The sequence below is a fragment of the Tauraco erythrolophus genome, chromosome 2 (assembly GCF_009769465.1).
Source record: "Tauraco erythrolophus isolate bTauEry1 chromosome 2, bTauEry1.pri, whole genome shotgun sequence".
NCBI lineage: Eukaryota > Metazoa > Chordata > Aves > Musophagiformes > Musophagidae > Tauraco > Tauraco erythrolophus.
The window spans coordinates 10,943,191-10,965,695 of NC_141466.1; the positions used below are offsets into that span (position 1 = coordinate 10,943,191).

The 22,505-nt window shown below is 43.2% G+C and overlaps 1 protein-coding gene across 3 annotated transcripts; it reads right to left on the bottom strand.

The window, feature by feature from the left end:
* Positions 1-4,643: 4,643 nt before the first annotated feature.
* RNF146 (ring finger protein 146) lies at positions 4,644-15,806 on the bottom strand. 3 transcript variants are annotated; one of them, XM_086631245.1, is made up of 3 exons: positions 15,771-15,806; positions 10,041-10,197; positions 4,644-6,393 (listed from the first exon to the last, which is right to left on the bottom strand). In XM_086631245.1, exon 3 carries the CDS (start codon positions 6,390-6,392, stop codon positions 5,334-5,336), a length of 1,059 nt encoding a protein of 352 aa, XP_086487371.1. In that variant the 5' UTR covers position 6,393; positions 10,041-10,197; positions 15,771-15,806; the 3' UTR covers positions 4,644-5,333. The 3 variants fall into 3 exon arrangements, with proteins under 3 accessions (XP_086487371.1, XP_086487372.1, XP_086487373.1); XM_086631246.1 differs by lacking the exon at positions 15,771-15,806 and adding an exon at positions 8,821-8,904 and having other exon boundaries at positions 10,041-11,838; XM_086631247.1 differs by lacking the exon at positions 10,041-10,197 and having other exon boundaries at positions 15,771-15,789.
* Between the last annotated feature and the right edge of the window lie 6,699 nt (positions 15,807-22,505).

Consider the following 22,505-nt stretch of genomic DNA (forward strand, 5'->3'; position numbering starts at 1 on the left):
GAATTGCTTGAAAGATACGAGGTTTATTTATTTGCAGAACAGGTGCATCTAAAGCTCCCTAACATGAGACCAGTGTCTTTAAGCAGCTTTGAAGGGAAGATAAATGGTGAGGTGATAGGTTTTATTTTTTCATCTTCAGTCAGTTCTTTGTATAATTGCTGAGAAAGTATCCAAGGATACTTCAATTTTAATGGTGATTTTTACAGGGGCTGTAACTCACCAAGGAGCTTATAGCCCTCATTCACTGACGCTGGTTCAGGTTTCTAAATAAATGCATTTAAGGTGTCTTCTCACTGCTCAAGGAACCAACTACCTACATACAAGTCTGCACGGCCCCATTGCCTGGACCTGTGCTGCTGAGCACGTGCAAAGCTGCTGACCTGATTCTTTACATAGAATCTAGTTGAAATCTTCAAAGGCCGTGATGTGTCATGCTCCAAAATGGGATGTCCTTGACGGACTAAGCGGTCTGAGTACTTCATCATTCTGGAAAGACTTCTCTGTGTATCTATCTCTGTCTTCAGAGTGTTTTTACTGGCAGGGCGTATTTGGGCTGACCAGAAGATTTGGAACTCAGTCTCCAATTCATGCCGGTGACTGTGCAAGTAATTAGATAAGTCGGTGGGGAGGGATTTCCCTTTAGAATTAGAAACTGACACCGAGTCCCTGCTTTGGCAAATGAATCTTAAAAAGAAACATCTGTGAGAGCAAAAACATGCAGATATATCCATGACTGAGAGTTTGCTGTGCTGTTGATTGGGATGCACTTGTCTGTAAATCCAGGAGGAGCTGAGATCTGAGCAGAGGATGGACCCGTGTTAAGGAGCCACTGACATGCGTTCTCGATCTGACCAGGCCTAACTAACTCTACGTACATGGTACAGGATCCCTTAGGAAAAGGATGTGATTCCTTGGATGGAAATCCATGTTATGATTTCTACAGCGTGTCAGGATTCCTGAGTTTTACATGGCAAGGTAACTGTGCATGTTTGAGGATCTTGGGACAGATCAATGAAGGGAATTAGGCCTGGAATTGCCTGTTAAGATTCTGCAGCTTTCGAGCAGATGCTGTGCTCTGCTGGGGATGTTTTACTGTATGGCTTTCGCGGCGGGGAGCATGTATAGCCTGAAGCAACCAAAAGAAATGCTAAAGAAAGGGATGTGTTTTGAGCTGGCACTTCAGGGAGGACGGAACTTACTCTGCCCTGTTGATCCTGCCTGTTGCCTTCACACCTGAAACAGCTGCTGGAGAAAGATTTGAAATCTCCCTTTGCAAAAATATAGTTTGAGTTTTACTTCCAGGTTAGAGACAGGAATGGGAACATAGGGAGAGGGCAGTGGTCTGTCTTGTGCTTCTGCCTTCCCCCCTTTTTTATCCAATAGCTCAGTTGTTAGTCCCTGGTGCTGCTGGATTCTTTCCTGTACTCTAAAGGACTTCAAACCCATGAGTTCTGAAAGTACAGGTGTTTTAATATAGTCAGGTAGTACTTGATTGCTTAGTAATGAAGCTGTTCTGCTTTTCATGAAGTTCCTCAAGACTCGTGACGGATTCCAGACCGCCAACATCACTGAACCTTCAGAGCACGCTCCAGTCCATATTCATCCAATGTTTTGAAGCAATAGTACATTGTCGTGAGGCAAAAAAATTGTGCTTTAAAGAACAACTGGTTATGTCTTTGCTACTAACAAGAACAAATTTGCCATAACTAATATTGTAACAATGTTTTTTTTAAATGGATGTGAAAATTGCTTAGCACCTGAGCAAGACCCTTGAATCATTTTTTATTTTTCAGGTGCTGACTGTAAGGCTTATTAGTGCATCCTGTGCACCAGGTGATATGAATTTGAAAGGGGGGAAGTTGTAGTAGACAAGCAGAATCTGTTTTACTCGCACATTTTGAACTAGACCTGTGCTCCCAGTAAGTGAAACTCGGTATGTACACCTACTGGGGACCTCCTTCCGTTTTGATTTGTAGACAACGAGCTTACTTCTCATTTCAGCAAGTGCAGTTTCCTAGCCATCCTCTCTGATTTGTATCAAAGGCCAACGTTTGCTTCTAAGAACAGGACAAATAATTAACTAGTACTGAGTAAGACACTTTCAGAAAAGGTCAGAGAGACTCGTTTTGTCCTCTGGTCTGTTGGAATCACACGTATATCAAACACAGCTACAGGAGATTCTGAAGAGAATTACAGGTGTTTTGATCAAGGATTTTGTGAGCAGCCTAATATCATAGTCCCCAGTTTCTTTTTGGTTTTAAAAGCGAGTACAGCCCTTCATAGGAAAAGCAGCCTAACTAAATTATGATGAGTGCTAACACAAGAACTCCAGACTGAGTGAGATGAAATGCAATCCTACTTTACCAATTTCAAACCTAAATGCTTTTTTCATAGAATGCTTGCTTATCATCTTGAAGTGACAAATACCTGTAACCAGTAGCCGAGAAGCATTTATATTTTCTTTACAATTATTAAAGACTACAAGCTTCATCTCTGTTTTTATTCCCCTTCAGAAATGGCCTAAAACCAAACAAGCACTAAATGCACAAAACAAATTAGAAACCTCAAAATTGATACTCCCAGTCTCCTAGTTAAATGGCATGCTAGCTTTTTTTATTTCCTAGGGGCTAGTTTGCCAGCTCCCTCCTCAGCAAACAGGGTTTCCTATTACATTGTGGAATGCCTGTCTTGTTCCCTTGCTTCTGTGTACTGGGACAGCCCGAGTGCTTAATGGGAGTGTGGATTCTGTGCCAAGCGTTTAAAGGTTGGATACTGGAGATCACTTTCAGCAATGCAGATACTTTTATCATATTTGCTGCTGACAGAAATACACTTACCAAATGGGCGATCTAGGTAAGCCAGGTGTTCTTGCTGAATGCTTGGTTCACTATGTGATTTTTTTTTTACTGTGGGGTAGGATTCCTGTATCTGAGATTATCTGTTCTCCAGGAAATGAAGAGATGCAGTAGATTTTATGGCATTTTAATTTCCTTTTTCCTTTCCATTCTGCTCCACTGTGCATTTCTCTAGCTATGCTGTACAAGTTGTAGCTCCATACATTAAGCAATTTACAGAGAACCACATAATGCAGTGTGGCTGTGGCTTAGCTAAAACTGACAGAACACATCTCCTACTGAAGGTAATGGTTTAAATATAAGATGGGAATTACCAGTTACTACTTTTTCCTAGCTTGATCTGGGGAGTGCATTTGCCACTCTAATGATTGGCTATTAAGCTCTCACCAGCCTTACTTTAACTAATTTTAGTACTTCACAGCTGCAGTCAGCCAGCAGGAGCCAAAAGCAGCATTGTGGGTGTTTGGCTGAACACAGGTCTGCCTCTCTACTTTGGTCAAGAACCCCCAAAGATAATAGCTGATGAAATTATTTGTAGACTGTTTGGGCTGAAAATCCAGAAATTAAGTATATAGCGAGTCAAGTTCTTGTATTTTGCTTCTTGCTTTCTTCAATAGTACATACCCTCACATGAAATAAAACGCACGCATGTAGAAGTGTTCTTACTGAAGGCTTTTGCAGCACAAAATCGGAGTTCAATTACAGCCACTGTGTGCTAACTCAAAACTGAGAAATAAGTGGGCAACTAAGAAATAGAAGAAAAAACATTCCATCCGTTTCCATCTAAGTCCGTGTTACTAACTTCTATTTCCTTACGGAACTGGAAGATGATTGTAAAAATCTGTGACCAAGAGCATCCATTTCTAGCTGAGAAAGAAGGAAATCTTCCTTATTCCATCCTAGTCTCCTCTGCACTTTGTTCACTGACCCACTGATCTCACCTGTGAGCAGAGTAAACAAACTGGAAGGCTGGCACAGCTTTGCCCAAGATTAGGCACATCAGCCATCATTACAGTAAGGAGAACATTTTAGAATTTTTTAAGTCTACCATTTTTAAAAATCAGCCCTTTTACTTCCCTTCAAATAGTTGGTTGCCTACAGCAACTTTTGTCTGAAGACATGTAGTACCTACGTATCAGCTACCGTCTCTTTCTATTCAGGGATATGCGTACTAAGAATTGGAGTTTAATTAGCTTAATTTTAAAGACTGAGTCCAGAATCAACTACTTCTCAATTTGAAAAAATGTAAACCAGCCACAGACAGACAAGCTGTGCTTTTCAAGATCTGGCTTACAACCTTCTCTGCTACACAGAAGTCGGTTTGTAGCAATCTAGGCCATTTCCAATACACCCACAAACCCCCCCTTTTCTGTGCTGCCACGAGCTTTGCTATGCAGAACAGAAAAACAGCCATATAGTCCTTAACATCCGTGTTCTTTGTTACAGGGTCAAGTTTGATAACTCACGCTTTTTTATTTCGACATTTCTGCTGTTAAAATAAGGCTGTGTGTGATACTTCTGCCCGCCCGTGAAGCAGACTGGTCAGCTCTTCAGACGAGAAGTGAGCGTTAAGCCTGCAACTCCTGATTTTTTTGGTAAAAAGACGCACTCTTACAGTGATGTGTTTGAGAGAGAGCCAGTCAGAGATGCAATAACCTCCAGATACTGCTCAGAGCCAGTCCTCCCTTTTGGCAAACAGAGGAAGCTGGTTTATGATAGTGTTCTTTAAAGTTCCTCCAGTGAAGTTCAATTAAACTGGAGACATATCTAAGATTGTTACTGATAAAATGTAGTTTTATTAAATTATAAATTCCGTAACAAAAACGAGACAGATCAAGAAAGACCTCAAAAACAAAACTACAAGGACTAGATGGCAAAGCCAGTGAAAATGCCATGAAAAGCGTTTAGGTAAGAATTTGCAACAAAAGTTAACAGCATTTTTACATTTCCGCTGAAGGAAGGTAAAGGATTGCTCTTGTCTAGTAAAAACACGTTTTAACTCCAAACGCACATCTATTTTTCTCACATTAAATTAAGCATCCTGCTCACACCCAACATCTTGCCTGCTCCCACATTGTTTTAGTGTTCTTTTCGTACATCAATCCATGCAGAAAGTAGTAAGACACTTAATGCAACAGTCAGATAATGAAGACAATTCAAGTTGTACAGTAGATATACATTGGCCAAAAAGGGATCGAGTATCTCCAAGGGGAAAATGCTACAAAATAAACACAAGACGTTTTCAAGAAAACTGGGTATTGCTAAGCAGCTTTCAAACCACTAACAGGACAACCCAGTTTCCTACAGTTAGAGTCTTCCAGCTGAGACATGTTAAGAGACTTAAGTTAAACAGGCCAAATCTGTTTCTCTCCGTCACCCCACCCTCCCACCAGACACACTGCTAGGTTCGAGTGCAATGCCAACGTGGACAGAAAATTTACAGGTACAGGACTGAGTTGGAATTGCATGGCTCTAGATTTAAACTTCAGTGACTGTGCACTGTCCATCTGGCCTTCTAGACCTCACGCTTGTGTTGACCACCCCGCCCCCTGCCACTGGTCTATCTGCTCCCAACTGGCTTGCGTTTGCGTTCAAGTGTCTCTGCTGGAGAGAGGACGGGCGCTGCTGAAGGTGGGCAGACACATCGTCGCTGTCGCTGCTAGCATCCGATTCGGTCTCCTCAACAGAGGTGTCGGGGGCTGGCACTCTACCAGAAGATGATGATTCGTGGTCTTCTTCTCCCTCTCCCCTGTGACTCCTTTCAGCCATACTGTCCCCACTTATTTGCAAGTGGGCAAAGGAGTTCTCTAGAGAATTGCTTGCATCGGGTGACGGCGTTGAAGGACTCACCAGCTGACCATCTAGTGACGGCAGGGGCCTAGCAGAAATGGACGCTAGAGGCTGCGCAGCTGCAGCCCCCGGAGTTGGTGTGCTGTCTGCGCCATCAGCGGAGCTCTCTCTTGCCAGGTTGACAGTGTTAGCGTCACAGTCCAACCTCAGCCCAGCCACTCCCTTCTTTGGTATATCTATTATGTCCCGTTTTATTTTTCTGCGGCGTCCGTGCTCATTTCTCCTATACTGAACCATGTTTTCAAGATCTGCTACGTATAAAAACCCAGCGATAAGCATTTCAGTGCTCTTTTTACCCTTGGAAAAGGCATCTTCCAGCTCTCTGCTGGTACGTTCATCATACTGCCACCAACCATTTCTACCTTCATAGTACCAAGCATATTCTCCATTGCCTCTGCTTGCTGCTTTGAGTTCTTCTGGTGACAATAAGGTTGGCTTGTCAAGAAAATCCTCTGGAATCTCCTGCCGGCAGAGTGCGCACCGTTTCCCAAGCCAAGAAGCTCCCTTCACACACAGATAGCAGAAAACGTGTTTACAAGGCAGACTTACTGGATGGACACAGGTTTGCAGACAGATAGCGCATTCGGGGACTGTCAGGGAAGGTGCTGCGTTAGCACACGGCTCGTTTGCCTTCCTGTTTGTGGGAAGCATGTTGATCGAATGATCTATTTCGCCACAGCCAGCCATCCTGCAGAGGATCAAAGACAGATTTAGATCAGTTTATTGTGTCAGCCTAAACTGGCACCTTACATCACCTCTGACCTCAACACCCACAGAATGAGACGTTTACCTTAAATTAAGGTACATTATCATTTATGAAGCTCAACTCAAACTGACAGGTTCACATTCTGTTTCCTGAGATGATTGCCTAAATCGAGTACTGGGAGAGTTTCTTTTGCTAATCTTTATCTGTTTCATTTTCAGCACATTATCATGCCAAGTTTGAAGACTTGGAATTCTGGAATATCTTCTGTTCTTTCTCTGAAGTACTGTTGATTAATGAACTTCCAGTTAGCCAGTTACTTTGGATTCTCCTCAGGAAATTTAAAGAAGCTATGATTCTTTCCTCAAGAGGTGATCTAGCTGCAAACATTAAACCAATCCCTCTTCACAGTACTGGTGATCATCCATTTGATTAAGAGATTGCCTGAACAGTACCCCAGACTACGTTTCCACAGTAGAAACTGTGCCTGGCAGCAGCACCTGGCAGAAGTACTCCCCTACTGTTTCTTAGTCCTCTTGCCCCATGGTATACCATCCCTCAAGCTGGGCTCAGAACAACCACAGGGCTGCAGAAAGAACCAGGTCTGAAAACTGAGGCGGCTTTTTCAAAAGATACCCTGGATTCCCTTTTCCTAAACATCAAGTAAACTCCTTGATACGGCTGAGTGCATCTCAAAAGGAATCACTGTGGCCCAGCAGAAGGAGCAGTATATCACAGAAGACACACGACCGTGATTTGATTGGTTTGTGAAGTCATTGCCTCCACCTTCTCTGGCCGTATCTTATTTCTGACATTAAAAATGATTTTGTAACCAAGTGTAAGAGAGCAGGGAATGCAAAACTGTGTCACTTTGGCATTATGTAGGATTTTAGTAGTTGAAAAATTCTAGCCTAAATACGCAAATGCCTTCTCAACTACATTTTTGCTACAGCAATCTTTCACAGTCTGTTTTATGGTAATTTTCCTGTTATATTCTTATTTATTAGCAATCAAAACCAAACATCAGATATCAAATGAGGGAGAAGAATGAGCTTTGGGGGATGAGGCCTAAAAAGGTGACTCTTTTCATTTAAATCCTCAAGGAACTTTGAGGCTGATATTCAGCAAAACAGCCTTTCAGTGGAACTAGTCTTTGTTGTATAAGCAGCTAGGAATAGTCCATGCAAAACTATCGCAGGCATGTGGGCCAAAGGGGACCTTTAGAGGTCACGTAGTCCAGTCTCCTGCTCCACATGGCACCACCACTAGTACTAGATTGGATCAGCCATGGCTTTGTCTAGTTGAGTTTTTTGGAAACCTGCAAGGATAGAGATACCACAATCTCCCTGGACAATCTGCTTGAGCATTACACACATTTCTAGCAGAATGTATTACCTCAAAAGAAAATGCCTAGTGTTACTGTAAAAGCCTCCACTGCTTTAAACATCTTATGAATACACGCTGGGATTAAGAAAAAAAGATTTATGCTTCAGTATCTTTATTTATCTTTACAATAATGTATTAAGTGCTGTTTACTTTAAAAATGCATTTCTGTATGCTGTCTGTTCCCTTCTATCACTATAATTTCCTCTCGAAAGACCAATGCCTCTTTAATCCATTTTTAATCAAATCATTCTTTTTAAAAGCTCTACAGCTCAAATGTTTTTTCCCTGAAGTAGCACATTATTTTATCCACCTATGTTTCAGTTTCATATCTGAGTTTCTTTCTCTGAGAGTAAAGACAAATCTGCATACTAGTTCTTAAATCAGCATGCCAGATACAGACACAGCATTACCTGGTAACTGTTTTTTTCCTGTACTGTACACATCTATCTGCAAGATCCATGCTAACAATGTTGTGAACAAGTTGCTTTCTGGGAGCCTCACACTTTTGAGGTTATATTTTGCAACAGAATTTTACACCAAAACTAGGGGTTTACAAAAATAAACTTATTAGAAAAAGGGGAGAAGAAAAGCTGTTGAGATTTCACAATACCCACGAATACAACCCAATCGGTATCTCCCAACAGAAGAGCTGAAGAGAAATCCATACATTGATTAATTTGCACTAACTGTGGCTGAGGTAAAGGATCGGAATTTTCAAGTGCTCACATAAGGAGATACTGCTGTGCAAAAAGGCACAGCAGCAGAGGTTTTTACTTCCACGCTAAAGTTTAACGAAAGGCTGCTTCTCCCTGAATACACTTTATAGGGTTATCCTTTTCAGAATCAAAGAAAAAGCTTAAAACAACCTGTAGATAAGTAATTTCTATACAAGTCACATATCATAATTACGATTTTGGAGAGGATTAAAATGCAATGCTGGGATTAAAAATGCAATGCATTTTGACAAATCAAGTTATGATACCATGAGCTAACTCATTAGTAAACTAAAAGAGTGAAAGTTCTCACCTGTTCACTGAAAGCCCAAGAATGCCAACGTTTGAACTGTGCTCAATAGGTCACCCATTCATTTGAGGGTTCTTTGGTTCCTTACTACATCAAGACAACAATGTAGGACATGAAAAGAAGGGAGTAAATGCCTTATCTTCAAATTCTTATGTGATTTTTAATGACTCACAGGAAAATGTTTTGTGTAAAATGAATACAGCTGGAGGAGTGAAACCGTTATCTCTAAGCAAGTGCTACCCAGCGACACAAAACTCTTAAAAGATAAGCACAACTGCAGTTGCATGTGCTCAGAATGCAGGACAATTATGCACTTGAAGATTCATATCAACTAAACTGATGTTGTCTCGCTTTTTGTTTTTAAAGAAAGATCCTAATTAATCCTTTTTTGTTTACCTTTTTAAGTATCATATCTAGGTCGTAGAGTTTGTTTATAAGATGGTACGAGGATGTACATGTAGATTTTTATTGAAGAGGTAATCCTCCAAGAAGGAGGAAAAAACATCTAGGACTGCCATCCTGTTACGTTATGACTGTGGAAGCACTTTCAGTGCAACTTCATGGTATTAAGAATTAAACAAAACTAACCAGAGAATATTTTTCCTGAAATTAAGAGTAATATTTCATAACAAGGTTGAATCAAAACAGGCTCCATATTAGAACTGTTATCAAACAGTAAAGCTCTGTTTTTTGGATGGTTGAGTTCCCTTAAGTCACTTCCGGCAACAGGGATAATTACATTATTGAATAGGGAGGCTAAAAATTAATTGAACCCAAGGACAAGTTCTAAAACTAATTTTATTTGAAGTATTTAGATCCTCAGTTCAGGTATAAATAAGGGAACAATAAGCACCTGAACACTGCATTTTAATATAGATACAGCCTAAAGCCAACTGAAGGGTGTTAGTCCACAATCTTGCCAGATGCCACCTCTCTATTATCCTTTTGTGGTTTTATTTTTAATATTAAAACATACGTTTAATTTGTAAGCTTAGGGTGCACAGCCTAGAGTGCCTTCATCAACACACAAAGTAAGAGGCAATGTATAAAAACTACACGAAAAGATCCTGGGCCTTCTAGGACTCTATTGGAAAAAAAGTAAATTCCCACAAAACCACCTCAAAACTGAGTAATTTTTCAAACGTCAGGTCAAATTCTAACTGCAATAAGCAGTCTGTCAAGGAGCTGACACGTGTAAGTCTATTAACAAAACAACAGCTTACTTTTTCTGAACAATTTCTACTGAAGCATGCCACAAGACTAAAATGTCCTCTCTTCAGATGTCTCCAGCTAGGATGGCAGGTCCTCTTTCCCGAGGCTGGCTCATTCCTTACTTGTCCTGCCCAACGGTACACTACAGTGTTTCAGCTTCTCTGCGAACTAATGGAAAGCAAATAACATCACCATTACAATGTTGTACAGAGACATGAGCAAGCAAAATACAACGCCACGGTCCTGTTACAGAAAAGAAATTACTATGCTTTCATTTACCTGATGCAGGCTATTTTCAATAAAATATCGTCAGACTCCTGCTTTATTTTTTCAAGAATCAATTCTGGCCCACAGTTTTGATGTCGATTATTTTTATGTCTGACTTCAGCAAATTATCTTTTTCTAAAGTATTATAAAAGGCAATTATCTTTAGCTATAATAAGTTAATGGCTCATTTCCATAAAGTGATCATGTACACAAAAGAAGAAACAAGACCAAAGTTAGGAGCATGTTGAGTTTACGCAAATTTAACCTCTAGTAAATGACTCCTTATGTTCAGAGAGTTTAAAAAGTCACAAAGTCTTCCTAAAGCTGCTTATAAAACGAGCCACACCATATCATTCCAAAGGACTATCTAGGCTTGTATCTTGTCTCTTAACAGGGGCTAGTATCAGATGCTTGAGGAGAAAACGGTGCATGCAAACGGCTGACTTCCCCTAGGTCCTCTCTGTATTTCAAGCACTCTGTAGCTCAGAGCCTTGCATCCTTGTCCTCATTCTCAGAGATCACATACATTCATTTGTGAATGGATCTCAGAACCGTTCAGCACTTTTTTTCTGTATAAATCTACATATGTATGTCCTCATACTGTCTTCTAAACAAACTCTATGACCTAGATTTGATACTTCGCAAGGTAACAAAAAAAAAGGATTAATTAGGATATTCCTTTATTTCTTTATAAAGTGCTGAAGGGCTCAGAGGTTCATTCATGGAATGAATGCATCCAATCTCGGAAAAAGACAAGGATGCAACTCAGCCTCCACAGCTCTGAGGTAATATGCCCCTCTCCAGGCTAGCAGGTAATGTCAGTCACAATATGTTTTGCGTATGTCACCAACCAGAATCTGAGCTAAGACCTTTCACAAATACATAACAATCACTGGAAACCAATAAGCGTGTAACAAATACCTAAATAACTCTACAGTAGGGAAGTAGGAATCTGCAAACTCAGAGAAGGCAGGGGGACCATCAAGATTTCACTGTCACATTCTCACACCCTGACGGGAAGGTCTTGACCTAAAAGAGCCACCCTCAGTTACAGAAAGTAGTTGGGAATCCTCTGAAAAGGACTGGTGAGCCGCAGAGTTATATCTTCCTTCTGGGCTGTAGCTTTCAAGATGATTCTTCAGCATTTCGAACTACAATTTCCAGTTACTGCAAAATGTTACATATAGGCATGATATGAAGCAGACCCAAGAATGTCACATCTTATATTTCAATCTGCTCAAAGAATCATTTCAGTACAAATACAGTGCAGATCAGACATCTACAGAGTCGAGCAAAGTCAAGGACTGATAAGTCCCTGAAAGAACATGGAGCATTTAATATTATAGTATTCTGTGCTACAGTCCTTCATCAAATGATTCAAAGGTTATCATTAATAACATCAGAGTGAAACGTTCAGATGACTTCAGAGTAGGACCCATTACTCAGCTGTGTTATTTTCTTTATAGCTGAGCTCCATGTAACATTCTGTGCAGCTATTTTTAGAAAAAGCTCCTCAGGAGAAAGGCAAAAATTAACAAGCCTATCCACACCTCCTCTCTCCTCATCATGCTAGCAGCTTCCCCTTTCTTCACAGATCAGTCCGAAACCAAGAGCTGCAATGGCGTTAAAATTTTGGCTCGACTAATCCACTGAGACAAGATACTATGTTTGCTGTGATCAAAGAGACAGTTGCAACAAGCTTGATGCTGTGGGTGTGGTGCTCAGCCCTTCATTTTAGGAGCTGGCTTTCTGTTACTTCTGCAGGTATCACTGGAAGCCTATTACCTACCTACTACCTCTTGCAATCCACGATTGTGGTAGCACATTATGAGGAGATTGGAGAAAAACGTTGGGTCAGTTCTGGCAGAATACTTGGGAAATAAAAATGCATGCACGTATTCAAGGTATGTAATTATATCTAGAAGAATCCACTTAGGGCATAATTATGGGATTATAGTAAGGCAACTTTCCAATTGCTGCGTAGCTCTTAAAAAGAGCTAGCTCACAAACTGACTTCAGGTAACCTCTACGTTTCATGACATTGTTATTTATTTAATAAGCCAGTCTTGAAAATTGTACTAAACGGGATAAAAGACACCTGTGGTTACACACCCCCTCCCTTTCCTGGACAACGATGACTCCTTTAAAGTCAAGTGGGCAAGAGCTGTGTTCTATACTTACCAATTAATTTTCTATGCTAGAAAAGCATGTAGTATGAGGAGTTACGCTACCTGCAAACATCCCGTTCTTCTGCACGCTCGCTAAATCCACACATCCTATCACACACTGAGTTTGAAACTTTCATTCAAAATGCAACAGATAAAGGACAATCCCACTGATCAGGAGCAAGAATTTAAATCAGGCAACATCCCCTCACAGACTGAGGCTCAGCCAGCATTCAGCTGCTCTCCTTGTCCCCTTGAAAGTCTCAGGATGCTCGCCGGGAGGAGTCACGTCTGCTTCTTCCATGCAACTTTACAACACTGAAGTGGTGGACTTCCTACCAGACCGATCTCCCAAACATGATTTCAGGTTCACCTTAGGAAAAATGTCAAGCTTTTACTAGACCAAGACGGAATTAAATAATTTCTTGTTAGCTCAGTCAACTGTGCCCACTGGATTCCCAGTAAACTATCAGACCCAACACAATTTTTTGCACTTTTCTATTTCTTTGGAAAACACAGCAAAAATAAAAAAATCCCAGAAACTTACAGATTTAAGAAGCCAGCTCCCAAATGTCAATGAAGTGTTACCTACATTCTTAAGAAGTCTTTTCCATAAGTAAAAGCTTAGCTTTTTAAAAACAAGCAAGCATGAACCACTGGTAAATTCAACTAACACCAGCTTCTAACCAAACCAGCCAAATACTATTATTTGAGTCCTACTTCAAATGACAGATCTCACAAATTCTGCAACTCCGTACAGATTACTCTAAAATAGCTATCCCAAATCCATCATTCCCCTCCCCGCAGGTTGAAAACTCAACAGCTACAGCATTATTTCAAAAGAGTAAATGCTCTTCTGTAATTAAATACTTGGATTTTTCCATCATGCTCCCTAACTTGTAACTCAATTACTGGGGGGGCACAGAGGAAAAGGAACTCTGGATTTCTGTCCTTCCCTACAAGCCACACGCTATGGAAAGAAAGAAGGAAGGTGGCTGTTTTTTTAACTAGGAAAAAAAAAAATAATAAAAAAATCACTCTCCTGTCTGAAGGTCTGCTACTGTCAGCGCAGTATCAGCTCAAGGTACTGAGCCTATCCAGGTATTTTTTAAGCTGTCCCTGGTCACTGGATAGCACAACAGATAAATAACCTCGCTGTTTCCTGTTCTTACCTACTTTTCTGTATCTGTTTCTTAAACTTGGAATACCTTCAGGAACTGCTGATTGTGATGGCTTCAAGTTGCATGTCATTCCTTACACTTTGCTATTACACATTAATAAGGAAACAACCCTTATATGTACATTTGGAACCGATTCACAGAAGAACAGTCAAGTGCAGAACAGTCATCCATTTCGGTATTGAACTGCTACCTATTCATTCAAAATAAGGTTCTCCTATGCTACAATTAGAGCACTAAATTTGAATTTTGAGCATGTATCCTAGTTCGATTTATTTAACAGAGCAAAACATTAAGTTTCTCACTCACATAAAATGATATTGTGTGGACAACAAAGCAGAAATGGATTCATCTGAAGTTATCAATGCTTCAGAAACAGAAGTACATACAGGGACATCTCTTTATATATAGAGAGAGAGACTTGATTAACATGCACAGAAGAGACGGTGGGGAGCAATCAATTTCAACAAACAGGCTTTCCCCCCACCAATTCCAGGAGTCCATTGTGCAACAGCCTTTAAAAATACTGCAGTTCCAGCTCTCTAAATAAAGAACAATTCAACTGCATCTAAATTGATGCAGTATATTTTGAAGGAAACGAGAACTTTCTCTTTCAGTCAGTACAGATTCTGTATTATAGCAATTTAAACAATTGGTACTTTCATTCACTTGGAAAGAAACCACAGCACTAACCACACAAGACTACAAAGCAAGTTCTCGCAAACATTCAATATTTAAGATTTACTCAAAATTACCAAATTGATACTAAGATTTCACTATATCTTCAGCACTATTAAAACTGTAATTTTCGGTAGTGCATTTTTAGAGACGCTTCAAGAACTGTTTTTAAGTAGCTCGCTGTCCGGAGGCAGCAGCTAACAAAGCAGCAGGTCTGTATTTTCAGCATTCCGTATCCGACAAAAGTGAGGTGTTTTAAAGCTCTGCTCCCTGCTCCTCCTTGTAATTCAATGTATACTTGCATACTACACCACCAGTAACAAAACCGACAGTATTTCTAGCTCACATCACAGAGAAGTTAGACTAAGATTTAAACGCCCACACTTCTGTTTGGTTTTAACTATTTCGGCATTCCGATTGTTTGCGCGGAAAAACTCGCCTTTACTAAATATTTTGTAATAATTTCTCAGTGGTGGCAATACGTATTGCACCAAAAGCCGGACCTATTCTCAGTCCCATTTTGACGTTCCGAAGGGATGCAATCCAAGCACTGGAGCCGAGAACGTCAAGCACAAAGGAACAAAAGCACTTCCATTAAGAACACCGGTTACTTCTTTTTACGTGCTTTGTACTGAGCTCTGACTGACCGTACGCCTTCCATTCTGGGTTCGAACAGCTCATCACGGAACGAAGCCGAAGCAGAGCAGCCACAGCGATGACATTTTGAAAGGCGAGTGACAACGCGCAGCACGGAATTATCTGAAGCGCCGCGCTCGCTGGGTCAGGGGATCCTGCCACGCGTGACGACGCTACAGCTCATGCTCCTGACCCATTTTACCGCCGAACGACACGAAACCTGGAAATCGGGGCGCCGACCGGCACGCGGCGCGCACCCCGCTCCGCACGGGCAGCGGGACACCGCCTCCCTCGCCGGCCCCGGCCCGGCAGGGGGGGCCTGGCGGAGGCCTGCCGGAAGGACCGGCGGGTTCGCCGGCTGAGCGGAGCGCGGCCCCGGCTCTCGCGGCCGCTCCGCGCCGCGGACAGGCCTCCCCGGCGGGGCCGCCCCGCGCCGCCGCGGCCCCAACGCCCGTCACGTGACCCCGCAGGCGGGGCGGGTGATTCACCCCCCCACACCCCCCGCCGCCAAAACAATACCGGGTACGGCTCCCCCGCCGGGGCGGCCGCCCCTCGGCGCGGTCGAGTCGCCGCGGCAGGCCCGCACCGCGCCGCTCGCCGCCCTTTTGTTCAGGGTGCACCCGCCCCGGCCCGCTCCCTGCCGCGGGCAGCGCCGCCGGCGAAGGAGGGGGCAGCGCTGCCCCCGGCCCCGGGCGGCCGCGGAAGAGGGGCGCCGCTGGAGCGACCGTTGGAGCGACCGCTGGCGGCGGCAGCGGCCTCCTCCTCCTCCTCCCGCCCACCCCGCGCCGGCGGCGGCTCCAGGGACTCGGCCACTCACCCGCCGGGCCGGCCGGCTCGCGCCCGCCGCCGCCGTCACCTGCTGCCTCCTCCGGCCCCGCCGCCGGGACAGCGGGACGCGCCGACGTCACGCGCGGGACGCGGGGACGGGCCGAACGCGCCACCGTGACGCCGCGGAGGGGGAGGGGCGGCGGGAGGGGGCGGGGCGAGCTCACCGAGAAGGGGGGGAGGGGGGCGGTGCGCGCGGGACGCCGTGCGTGACACCGCCCCGCCCCCGAGGCGGTGCCATGGCGGGTGGCGACTGCGCCCGGGCTGGCGGTGCTGGTGCTGGTGCTGGTGCTGGTGCTGGTGCTGGTGCTGGTGCTGGTGCTGGTGCTGGTGCTGGTGCTGGTGCTGGTGCTCCGGGGGCCGCCGCCTGTTCGGGAGGGCTGCGGGGTGCGCGGGCGCGCCGGGGCGGCCTGGTCACGCCGCTGGGAGGCGGGGGCGCCCGGCCTGACTTTCCCTGGCCTGACCTGACCTTCCCTTCCCCTGCCCAAGTGGAAGTCCGCTGCCTCAGAGAGCGAAGGTGTGGAAGTGGCGGGAGCCTCCATGTGTTTGTTTCCATGAACTTTGCCCCGACAGTAGGCAGGCGTGCTTGTTTGGGGTTCGTGACTAAAGCGTGGCAGCACCGGTGACCCAGGCTGGTGGCAGCACAGGGGAAAGACAAACTAGTGCAGCTCACGCCTGATTAAGCTGGAGGCAGATGGTGGTTGTGCCCGTCCCCGCTGATGAGGCCAGGGAGTAGATGCAGCAGGAGGTGTGGAGAGTTGCTGGCTGTTCCGGGAGCACGTCCTGCAGCTGCTTTGCTTGGAAGTTTCAACAGCTCAGCAGTCTGGTAAAGTCACTGCTCCAGCTTAACCAGGCCGGTGGCTTGTGCCGCTGGGCACTGTCCAGCCACGTTTGGGTGGCTGCAGGGCAGTGTAGTCTGGAAGCTTGAGCTACTCCCTTTGAGGCAAGGTACAGGGAGGGGACTTAACGTCGTCTGCTGTTGCTGGAAACAGTTGAAAGTTCTGCCATATTCATGAATAAAGCAGAGCGCAAAACAGTAATCCACACATAGTTTGAGCTGGAATGCTTACTCATGTAGATGAGGGAAGAGGGGCTGTGTCTCCAAGTACTCATTGCGCATAAATGAGAAACGAAACGTTTCACCATGACTGAAGGAGTGAACTGTCTAGCCAAGGGCGTGATAGACCTAGAGTTGCTGTTGGCCACTCTTTTTGGTATTTTAACACCCAGAAATCACAAGCATTAGGGAACATACAGGATGAAAAATCAAAGAATACTAAATTCTGAACCTAATCAGAAATAGTAAAACAAATGCGTTTGGTTAAACTGCTGAGTTTTTCTAAAAGTCTAGAAGAGTCTACCCATAATTAGCACTGGTCTTAAAAAATGTGACATGATTGCATCCAAGGACAAACATTTACATGGCAACCTATGCTGCTATTTAAAGAGCTCTGTGTGAGACCAAGTTGAAGAATAGAGATTAGAGAAAAGGAAAGGTCCCTTACTGGCAGTATGTGTTCGGCAACAATAGGCTTAATCCTTTGCTGAACCAGACCTTGATCCTGTGGAAGCTATTGAGGCCAAATTCCTGTCGGTTTCAGTTAGAATCTGACCTAAAAAAGGAAAGCAGGCCGGGGTTCTTAAGGGATCTAAAGAGTTCAAGCAAAGCTGCTCTCAATGTGTGCAGCTTCACAGGAGAAGCAGCACCTTGGAAAAATGTACTTAACAAAAAACGGGTCCATGGCTGTGTTTGGGTAGGTTTATGACTGTTCATTGCAGCTGCAGGCCGAATGAGAAATGCACTAGTGAATGCAAGATTTTATATTACGCTCCATGAGTTACGGAGCAAGCATGTTAGTTAAAGGGAATATCAGTGCCAGAGCTATTCACCAAAGAATTGAGCACATTTCACCTTACTGGACTAAGGAAATAAGGAGCACAAAGGTATCTCATTGAATAGATTGGAATAAGGAGATCAGAAATGATCTGCTTAAGTTCTAGTGAGGTTATACCTTCTAAAATGTTACCTGCACTATTATCAATCCTTATTACGAGCTCTTACCTCAGTCAGAATGGGTGTTATTTACGTATCCTTTTTTGTGTTTCTGTTTTTGGCGTAAACATATCCTGTATAGTCCAGCGATGGCTTTCTTTACGCACAGTAGTTTGTACCTATCTGTTGTAATTGAAGCCATCTCATTTATATCTTTCGTACCTCTGCTTGCTTCACAGTTCTGTTCCCTCCTATGTTTCTCTTTGTTTGTTCTTACTGTTGTGTACAATGTCATCAATCTGGAATTTATGTCTGATGCTTGCTGCTAAATTATTAATAAATACAGTGGATTGAAAAGTAAAGATTGACCAGACTAATCCTTAAAAAACACCACTTCCCCTGTTAAGTGTCTATAGTCCCGCCATTAATATTTTGCTGATGCTTTGACAATGGAGAACTATTAATCCATGTTTCAGTGTTTCTATTTATAAAGCACTTTTTCTGCTTCTTCAGATGTATGTGATGCTATATAAACCTTTATGTATATGCCAATGTCTTGCATCGATCACCAAGAGCTCGATCCTTGCTGCACTTGGCGTGGCTAAGGACAGAGGGGAGAAAACCAGTTTCCTTCCGCTGTGGTTTTGAGTCAGTTTATATCAAAGCAGTTTGGGGAGTTAGTGTGGAGACCCTGAGAATTGCTGCAAGTTCCGTTAGTAGTAGAGGAGTGGGTGACGTGTGGTATCATGCCCTTTCCACACTCCTGCACCTCCAACAAACCCTCTGTACTGAACAGAGAAGGTGGCAAGTCGGCAATGTGCCCCTGGAGTGGAAGCGTACCCTTGGCTAGCAGCCAGAGAGGGGCTCAGGGTGGAGTTCCAAAGTGTAAATATATTAAACACAAATCCTGATTTTCTTTCAGTGGCACATTTGTTCCATGAACCCCTGTTGCTTATCACTCACTGCATTCCTTTCCTCTAGGCTATTGTAGAACATGGGATCCGCATCTTACACTACCATTTTCTTTACAGTGATAATTTTTTTACCGTCGTTGAAGACAGATACACAATTTTCCCAGAATTATTTCATTTTTTAAATGATGTATGTAGTTTTTACAGTTAGTGACACAAGCTTGTCCCTTGTGCTACAAGTGTTTTAAGCGTGCCAACAGCACAGAGTGGCCTGACAGCTGGTTGGGGCAGCCAGGGACTTCCCTGGCAGCGTGCAGCCAACATCACGCTGCCTCCCTCGTTCTTTGGCCCTGGCAGCTGGCAGCCCTGGCTCTCCACAGCCAGGCAAATAGTGTAAGAGCAGTGCCCAATATGGTGTCAGTGAGACAAAATGACATTCACTTCAACTCCCTTGAAATGCAGCTGCAGTTGTTCCGGTGATGTACGAAAGGGAAGTTGATCGACGGGAGACCAAAGCCTAGTCTTGGATTTGTAAGTGGTTTTTTGTTTTGACTGGCTGGAAACCGTTGAGGTTCATGTCTGTCTCTGCAATCCACACTTACAGTCCTGCTGCACTGTACCTAAACTGATCTCTAGTCGCTATTTCTGGATACAGAACAAAGTGCTAAAGCCTGAACTGGCATCTGAAAATCCACCCACTGTACCTCATATAATTTCTGTATTTCACATACATAATCTAGATATGTAGCAACCTCTGCCGAATAAACTGTTACTTAGCAGTTTTGGAAGGACTGTGTTGCTTAGTCATAAGAACAATCCCATTTTGCTTTAAAAACAGAAATTTGAATGACGCTGAGGAGGAGAAGAGGGAGAAGAGGAGCTGAGGGCGAGTTCTCTCTCTCAATTCTCTCAATCTGTGCCTTTTGCTGGATCCATACCCATTCTGTCTGTGAACTCCCATGGAGAGTTCCTGATTGTTTTGCTTTCATTTAGTGGCAGTAAAAAATTCCACACAGCATGCAAAACAAATTTATTTTATTGCCCCAGTTGGCAGGCAAGGTAAAATTTTCTTCCGCCAATAAGTAAACATTGACTTTTTCCATTATCCCAGCTGTCAGAACCGTATCACAGTGTATGTTGCTGTTGAAATGAAGTCATCCGTATGGTGATGCAGACAAGCAGAAAAAAACCACCACAAAACAGTTACTGCCTTACAATACGGTGTGCTTAAATTTTTTAGTTTTCCGGGCAGTGTTTCCAGGATTAAAGCCTACTTGTCCCAATAGTGAATCTTGTGCCTTAGTCTCAAGACCACAAGGGTCTCTTTCTCTTTGACTTCCTCCTCATCAACAGGGAGTATTAACCTCATATTTTTTTAAAAAATATATTATTATTTAGGATCTTTAAATGAATGAAGTTTACCAAAATGGGTAAAAGGCCACGAAGATGATAAGAGGGCTGGAGCACCTTTCCTATGAGGACAGGCTGAAAGAGTTGGGGCTGTTCAGCCTGGAGAAGAGGAGGCTCCGGGGTGACCTTATAGCGGTCTTCCAGTACCTCAAGGGGGCCTACAAGAAAGATGGGGAGAGGCTGTTCAGGAGGGCCAGTTGTGATAGGACAAGGGGTAATGGTTTTAAAATAGAGGGAGGTAGATTCAGGTTGGATATTAGGAAAAAATTTTTTACCATGAGAGTTGTAGAACACTGGAACAGGTTGCCCAGAGAGGTGGTGGATGCTCCATCCCTGGAGACGTTCAAGGCCTGGTTGGATGAGGCCCTGAGCAACCTGATCTAGTTGGAGATATCCCTGTTCCTTGCAGGGGGTTTGGACTAGATGACCTTTGAAGGTCCCTTCCAGCCCTAACGATTCTATGATTCTATGATTAAAATGACAAGATTATAGATTTTGAGTTTCTTCTAAATTTTGCCCCTGAGTTTTACATCTGTAGGATTTATAATAACTTGTAATTACATATAAAATGCAGTTCTGTAGCTAGAAGGCAGACTTTATTTTAACTTTATCGAAGCTGAGATTCGTGTATAATCATGCATCTTCAGAAATTAAATCTTCTTGAGAACTAGACGAAGTCACAAGATTCTTGATAGATGGAAAAACTGTTAATTGCAGAGAGGAGAGGACGCACTCAGGACTACATTTTATTTTATTTAGTGGAAGGAAAGGAAAATATCAAAAATATGTTGTTGCCATCTTCGTCTTTCATTTAAAGAATAATGAATTAGAAATTGCAATTTCCTTTCGTATCACTAGATGGTATATAGTAACTGCAGGGAAGCTGAGCTCTTCAAAGAATTTTGATAGAGTGTAGGTGCTGCTGTCTCTCCGGATCCAGCTGTTGCACTGACCAGACTCCTGGCTTACAAAGGAGGTACATGCAAAACTGTTCCTGACAACTAAATCTGCTTTTTGTTGTACCAAAACCTGGGTCCTCTTGCAGTCAGTGGCAAAACTTGCTGAGTAGTTCTGTGCTCATGTTTTCTGGGAAACAGCACACTAGTTAGGCCTCTAACTCAGGTTATAGTTAAAAAGAGGAACTCTGTATTGAAATGCTTGGAAACACCCACACTTTATTGGAAAGTTAGGAAAGTCTTCAAACTGCGTGTATCAGACCCTGTGAACTACCTGCTGGTGACCTCGCAAGAGGTGTAAAAGTCCTTTTTGAGCAGAAAAAGTGGAAATTTAGTCTTGTAATTTTAGTTATGCCTGTATGAAGTATTGTACAGTTGCCATGCAAACAGCTACTTTTACACACATTTTTGCAGGTAATATTTCTGAATGCTACAATAGCACAATCAAACCAGCATTTTCTGTAGCAATTAGAAAAGAAAACATAAGGAATAAAAATAAGTAGAATAGGAAAATAAATAAAGCAAGAAAATAATAGGACAAACAAGCAAAGGACAGCCAAAATGAACTCCATTCAATTATTTTTCCCCCAAAATTATAAGAAGATCAATGTGAATTTTAGCATCTGAGGAAACTTCTCCTGCTGAGTCCAATAAAAGGCTGACACGATTCAAGAAACCTTCTTTGCCTGACATCTCGTTGGGACCCGGTAACACTGTAACCTTAGGACGTGAAAGTCTTCTAAGATACCAGCTAACAAGCATCCAGTATTTTTATTAACTAGTGAGATGATTTTGTAATTGTTTTATAAAAGAACCAAGAGCATTTTATGCTGTTCCGTTAGGGTGAACAGTTCAATGACTTTAATGGAGCTATTTCCACTTTCCAATTATGATAATGAAATTTTGGTTTGAAAGTTTTCAATTCAAAATTAAAATGTCTCAGGATGACTCTGTCCTCTAGGCTTTACTTGTGTGAAAAGAGTCACACGAGCAAGATTTATGGACACAACTCCGCAGTTAAATCTTGTTTCTCCTGTTCCGTATAGAAGAAAAAAATTTCTTATGGCTTTTTAGCAAAAAAAATAAAGCGCCCAGTTTTTAGAGGCTACTTTGCTGTTTGATGGTTTGTGCTTTTTGCATTCTCTTGGTCTGTCCTGTGCTTAGACTCTGTGGCTTTCTGGGTGAGAGACCCTTTCATTGTGGTGGGCAGTATCATCTGAAGGTTTCCTAACCGTTTCTCACAGTATCATGAAACATTGTGGAGAAGGACTCAGTGTGCAGGGCTCCGTTCTGCACAGCCTAACCCCGCTGTGCCTTTGCTCCCCTCAGTCTTCTCCCCAGAGTTTGGCAGGGTTGTGCTCTCAGATGGTGTGTCCTTTCTGTCCCAGTAGCGGAGAGAAAGAGTGGGACAAAACGGATCTCAGGAGGGAAGGGAGTGAGGAGTGGGGCCATGCTGT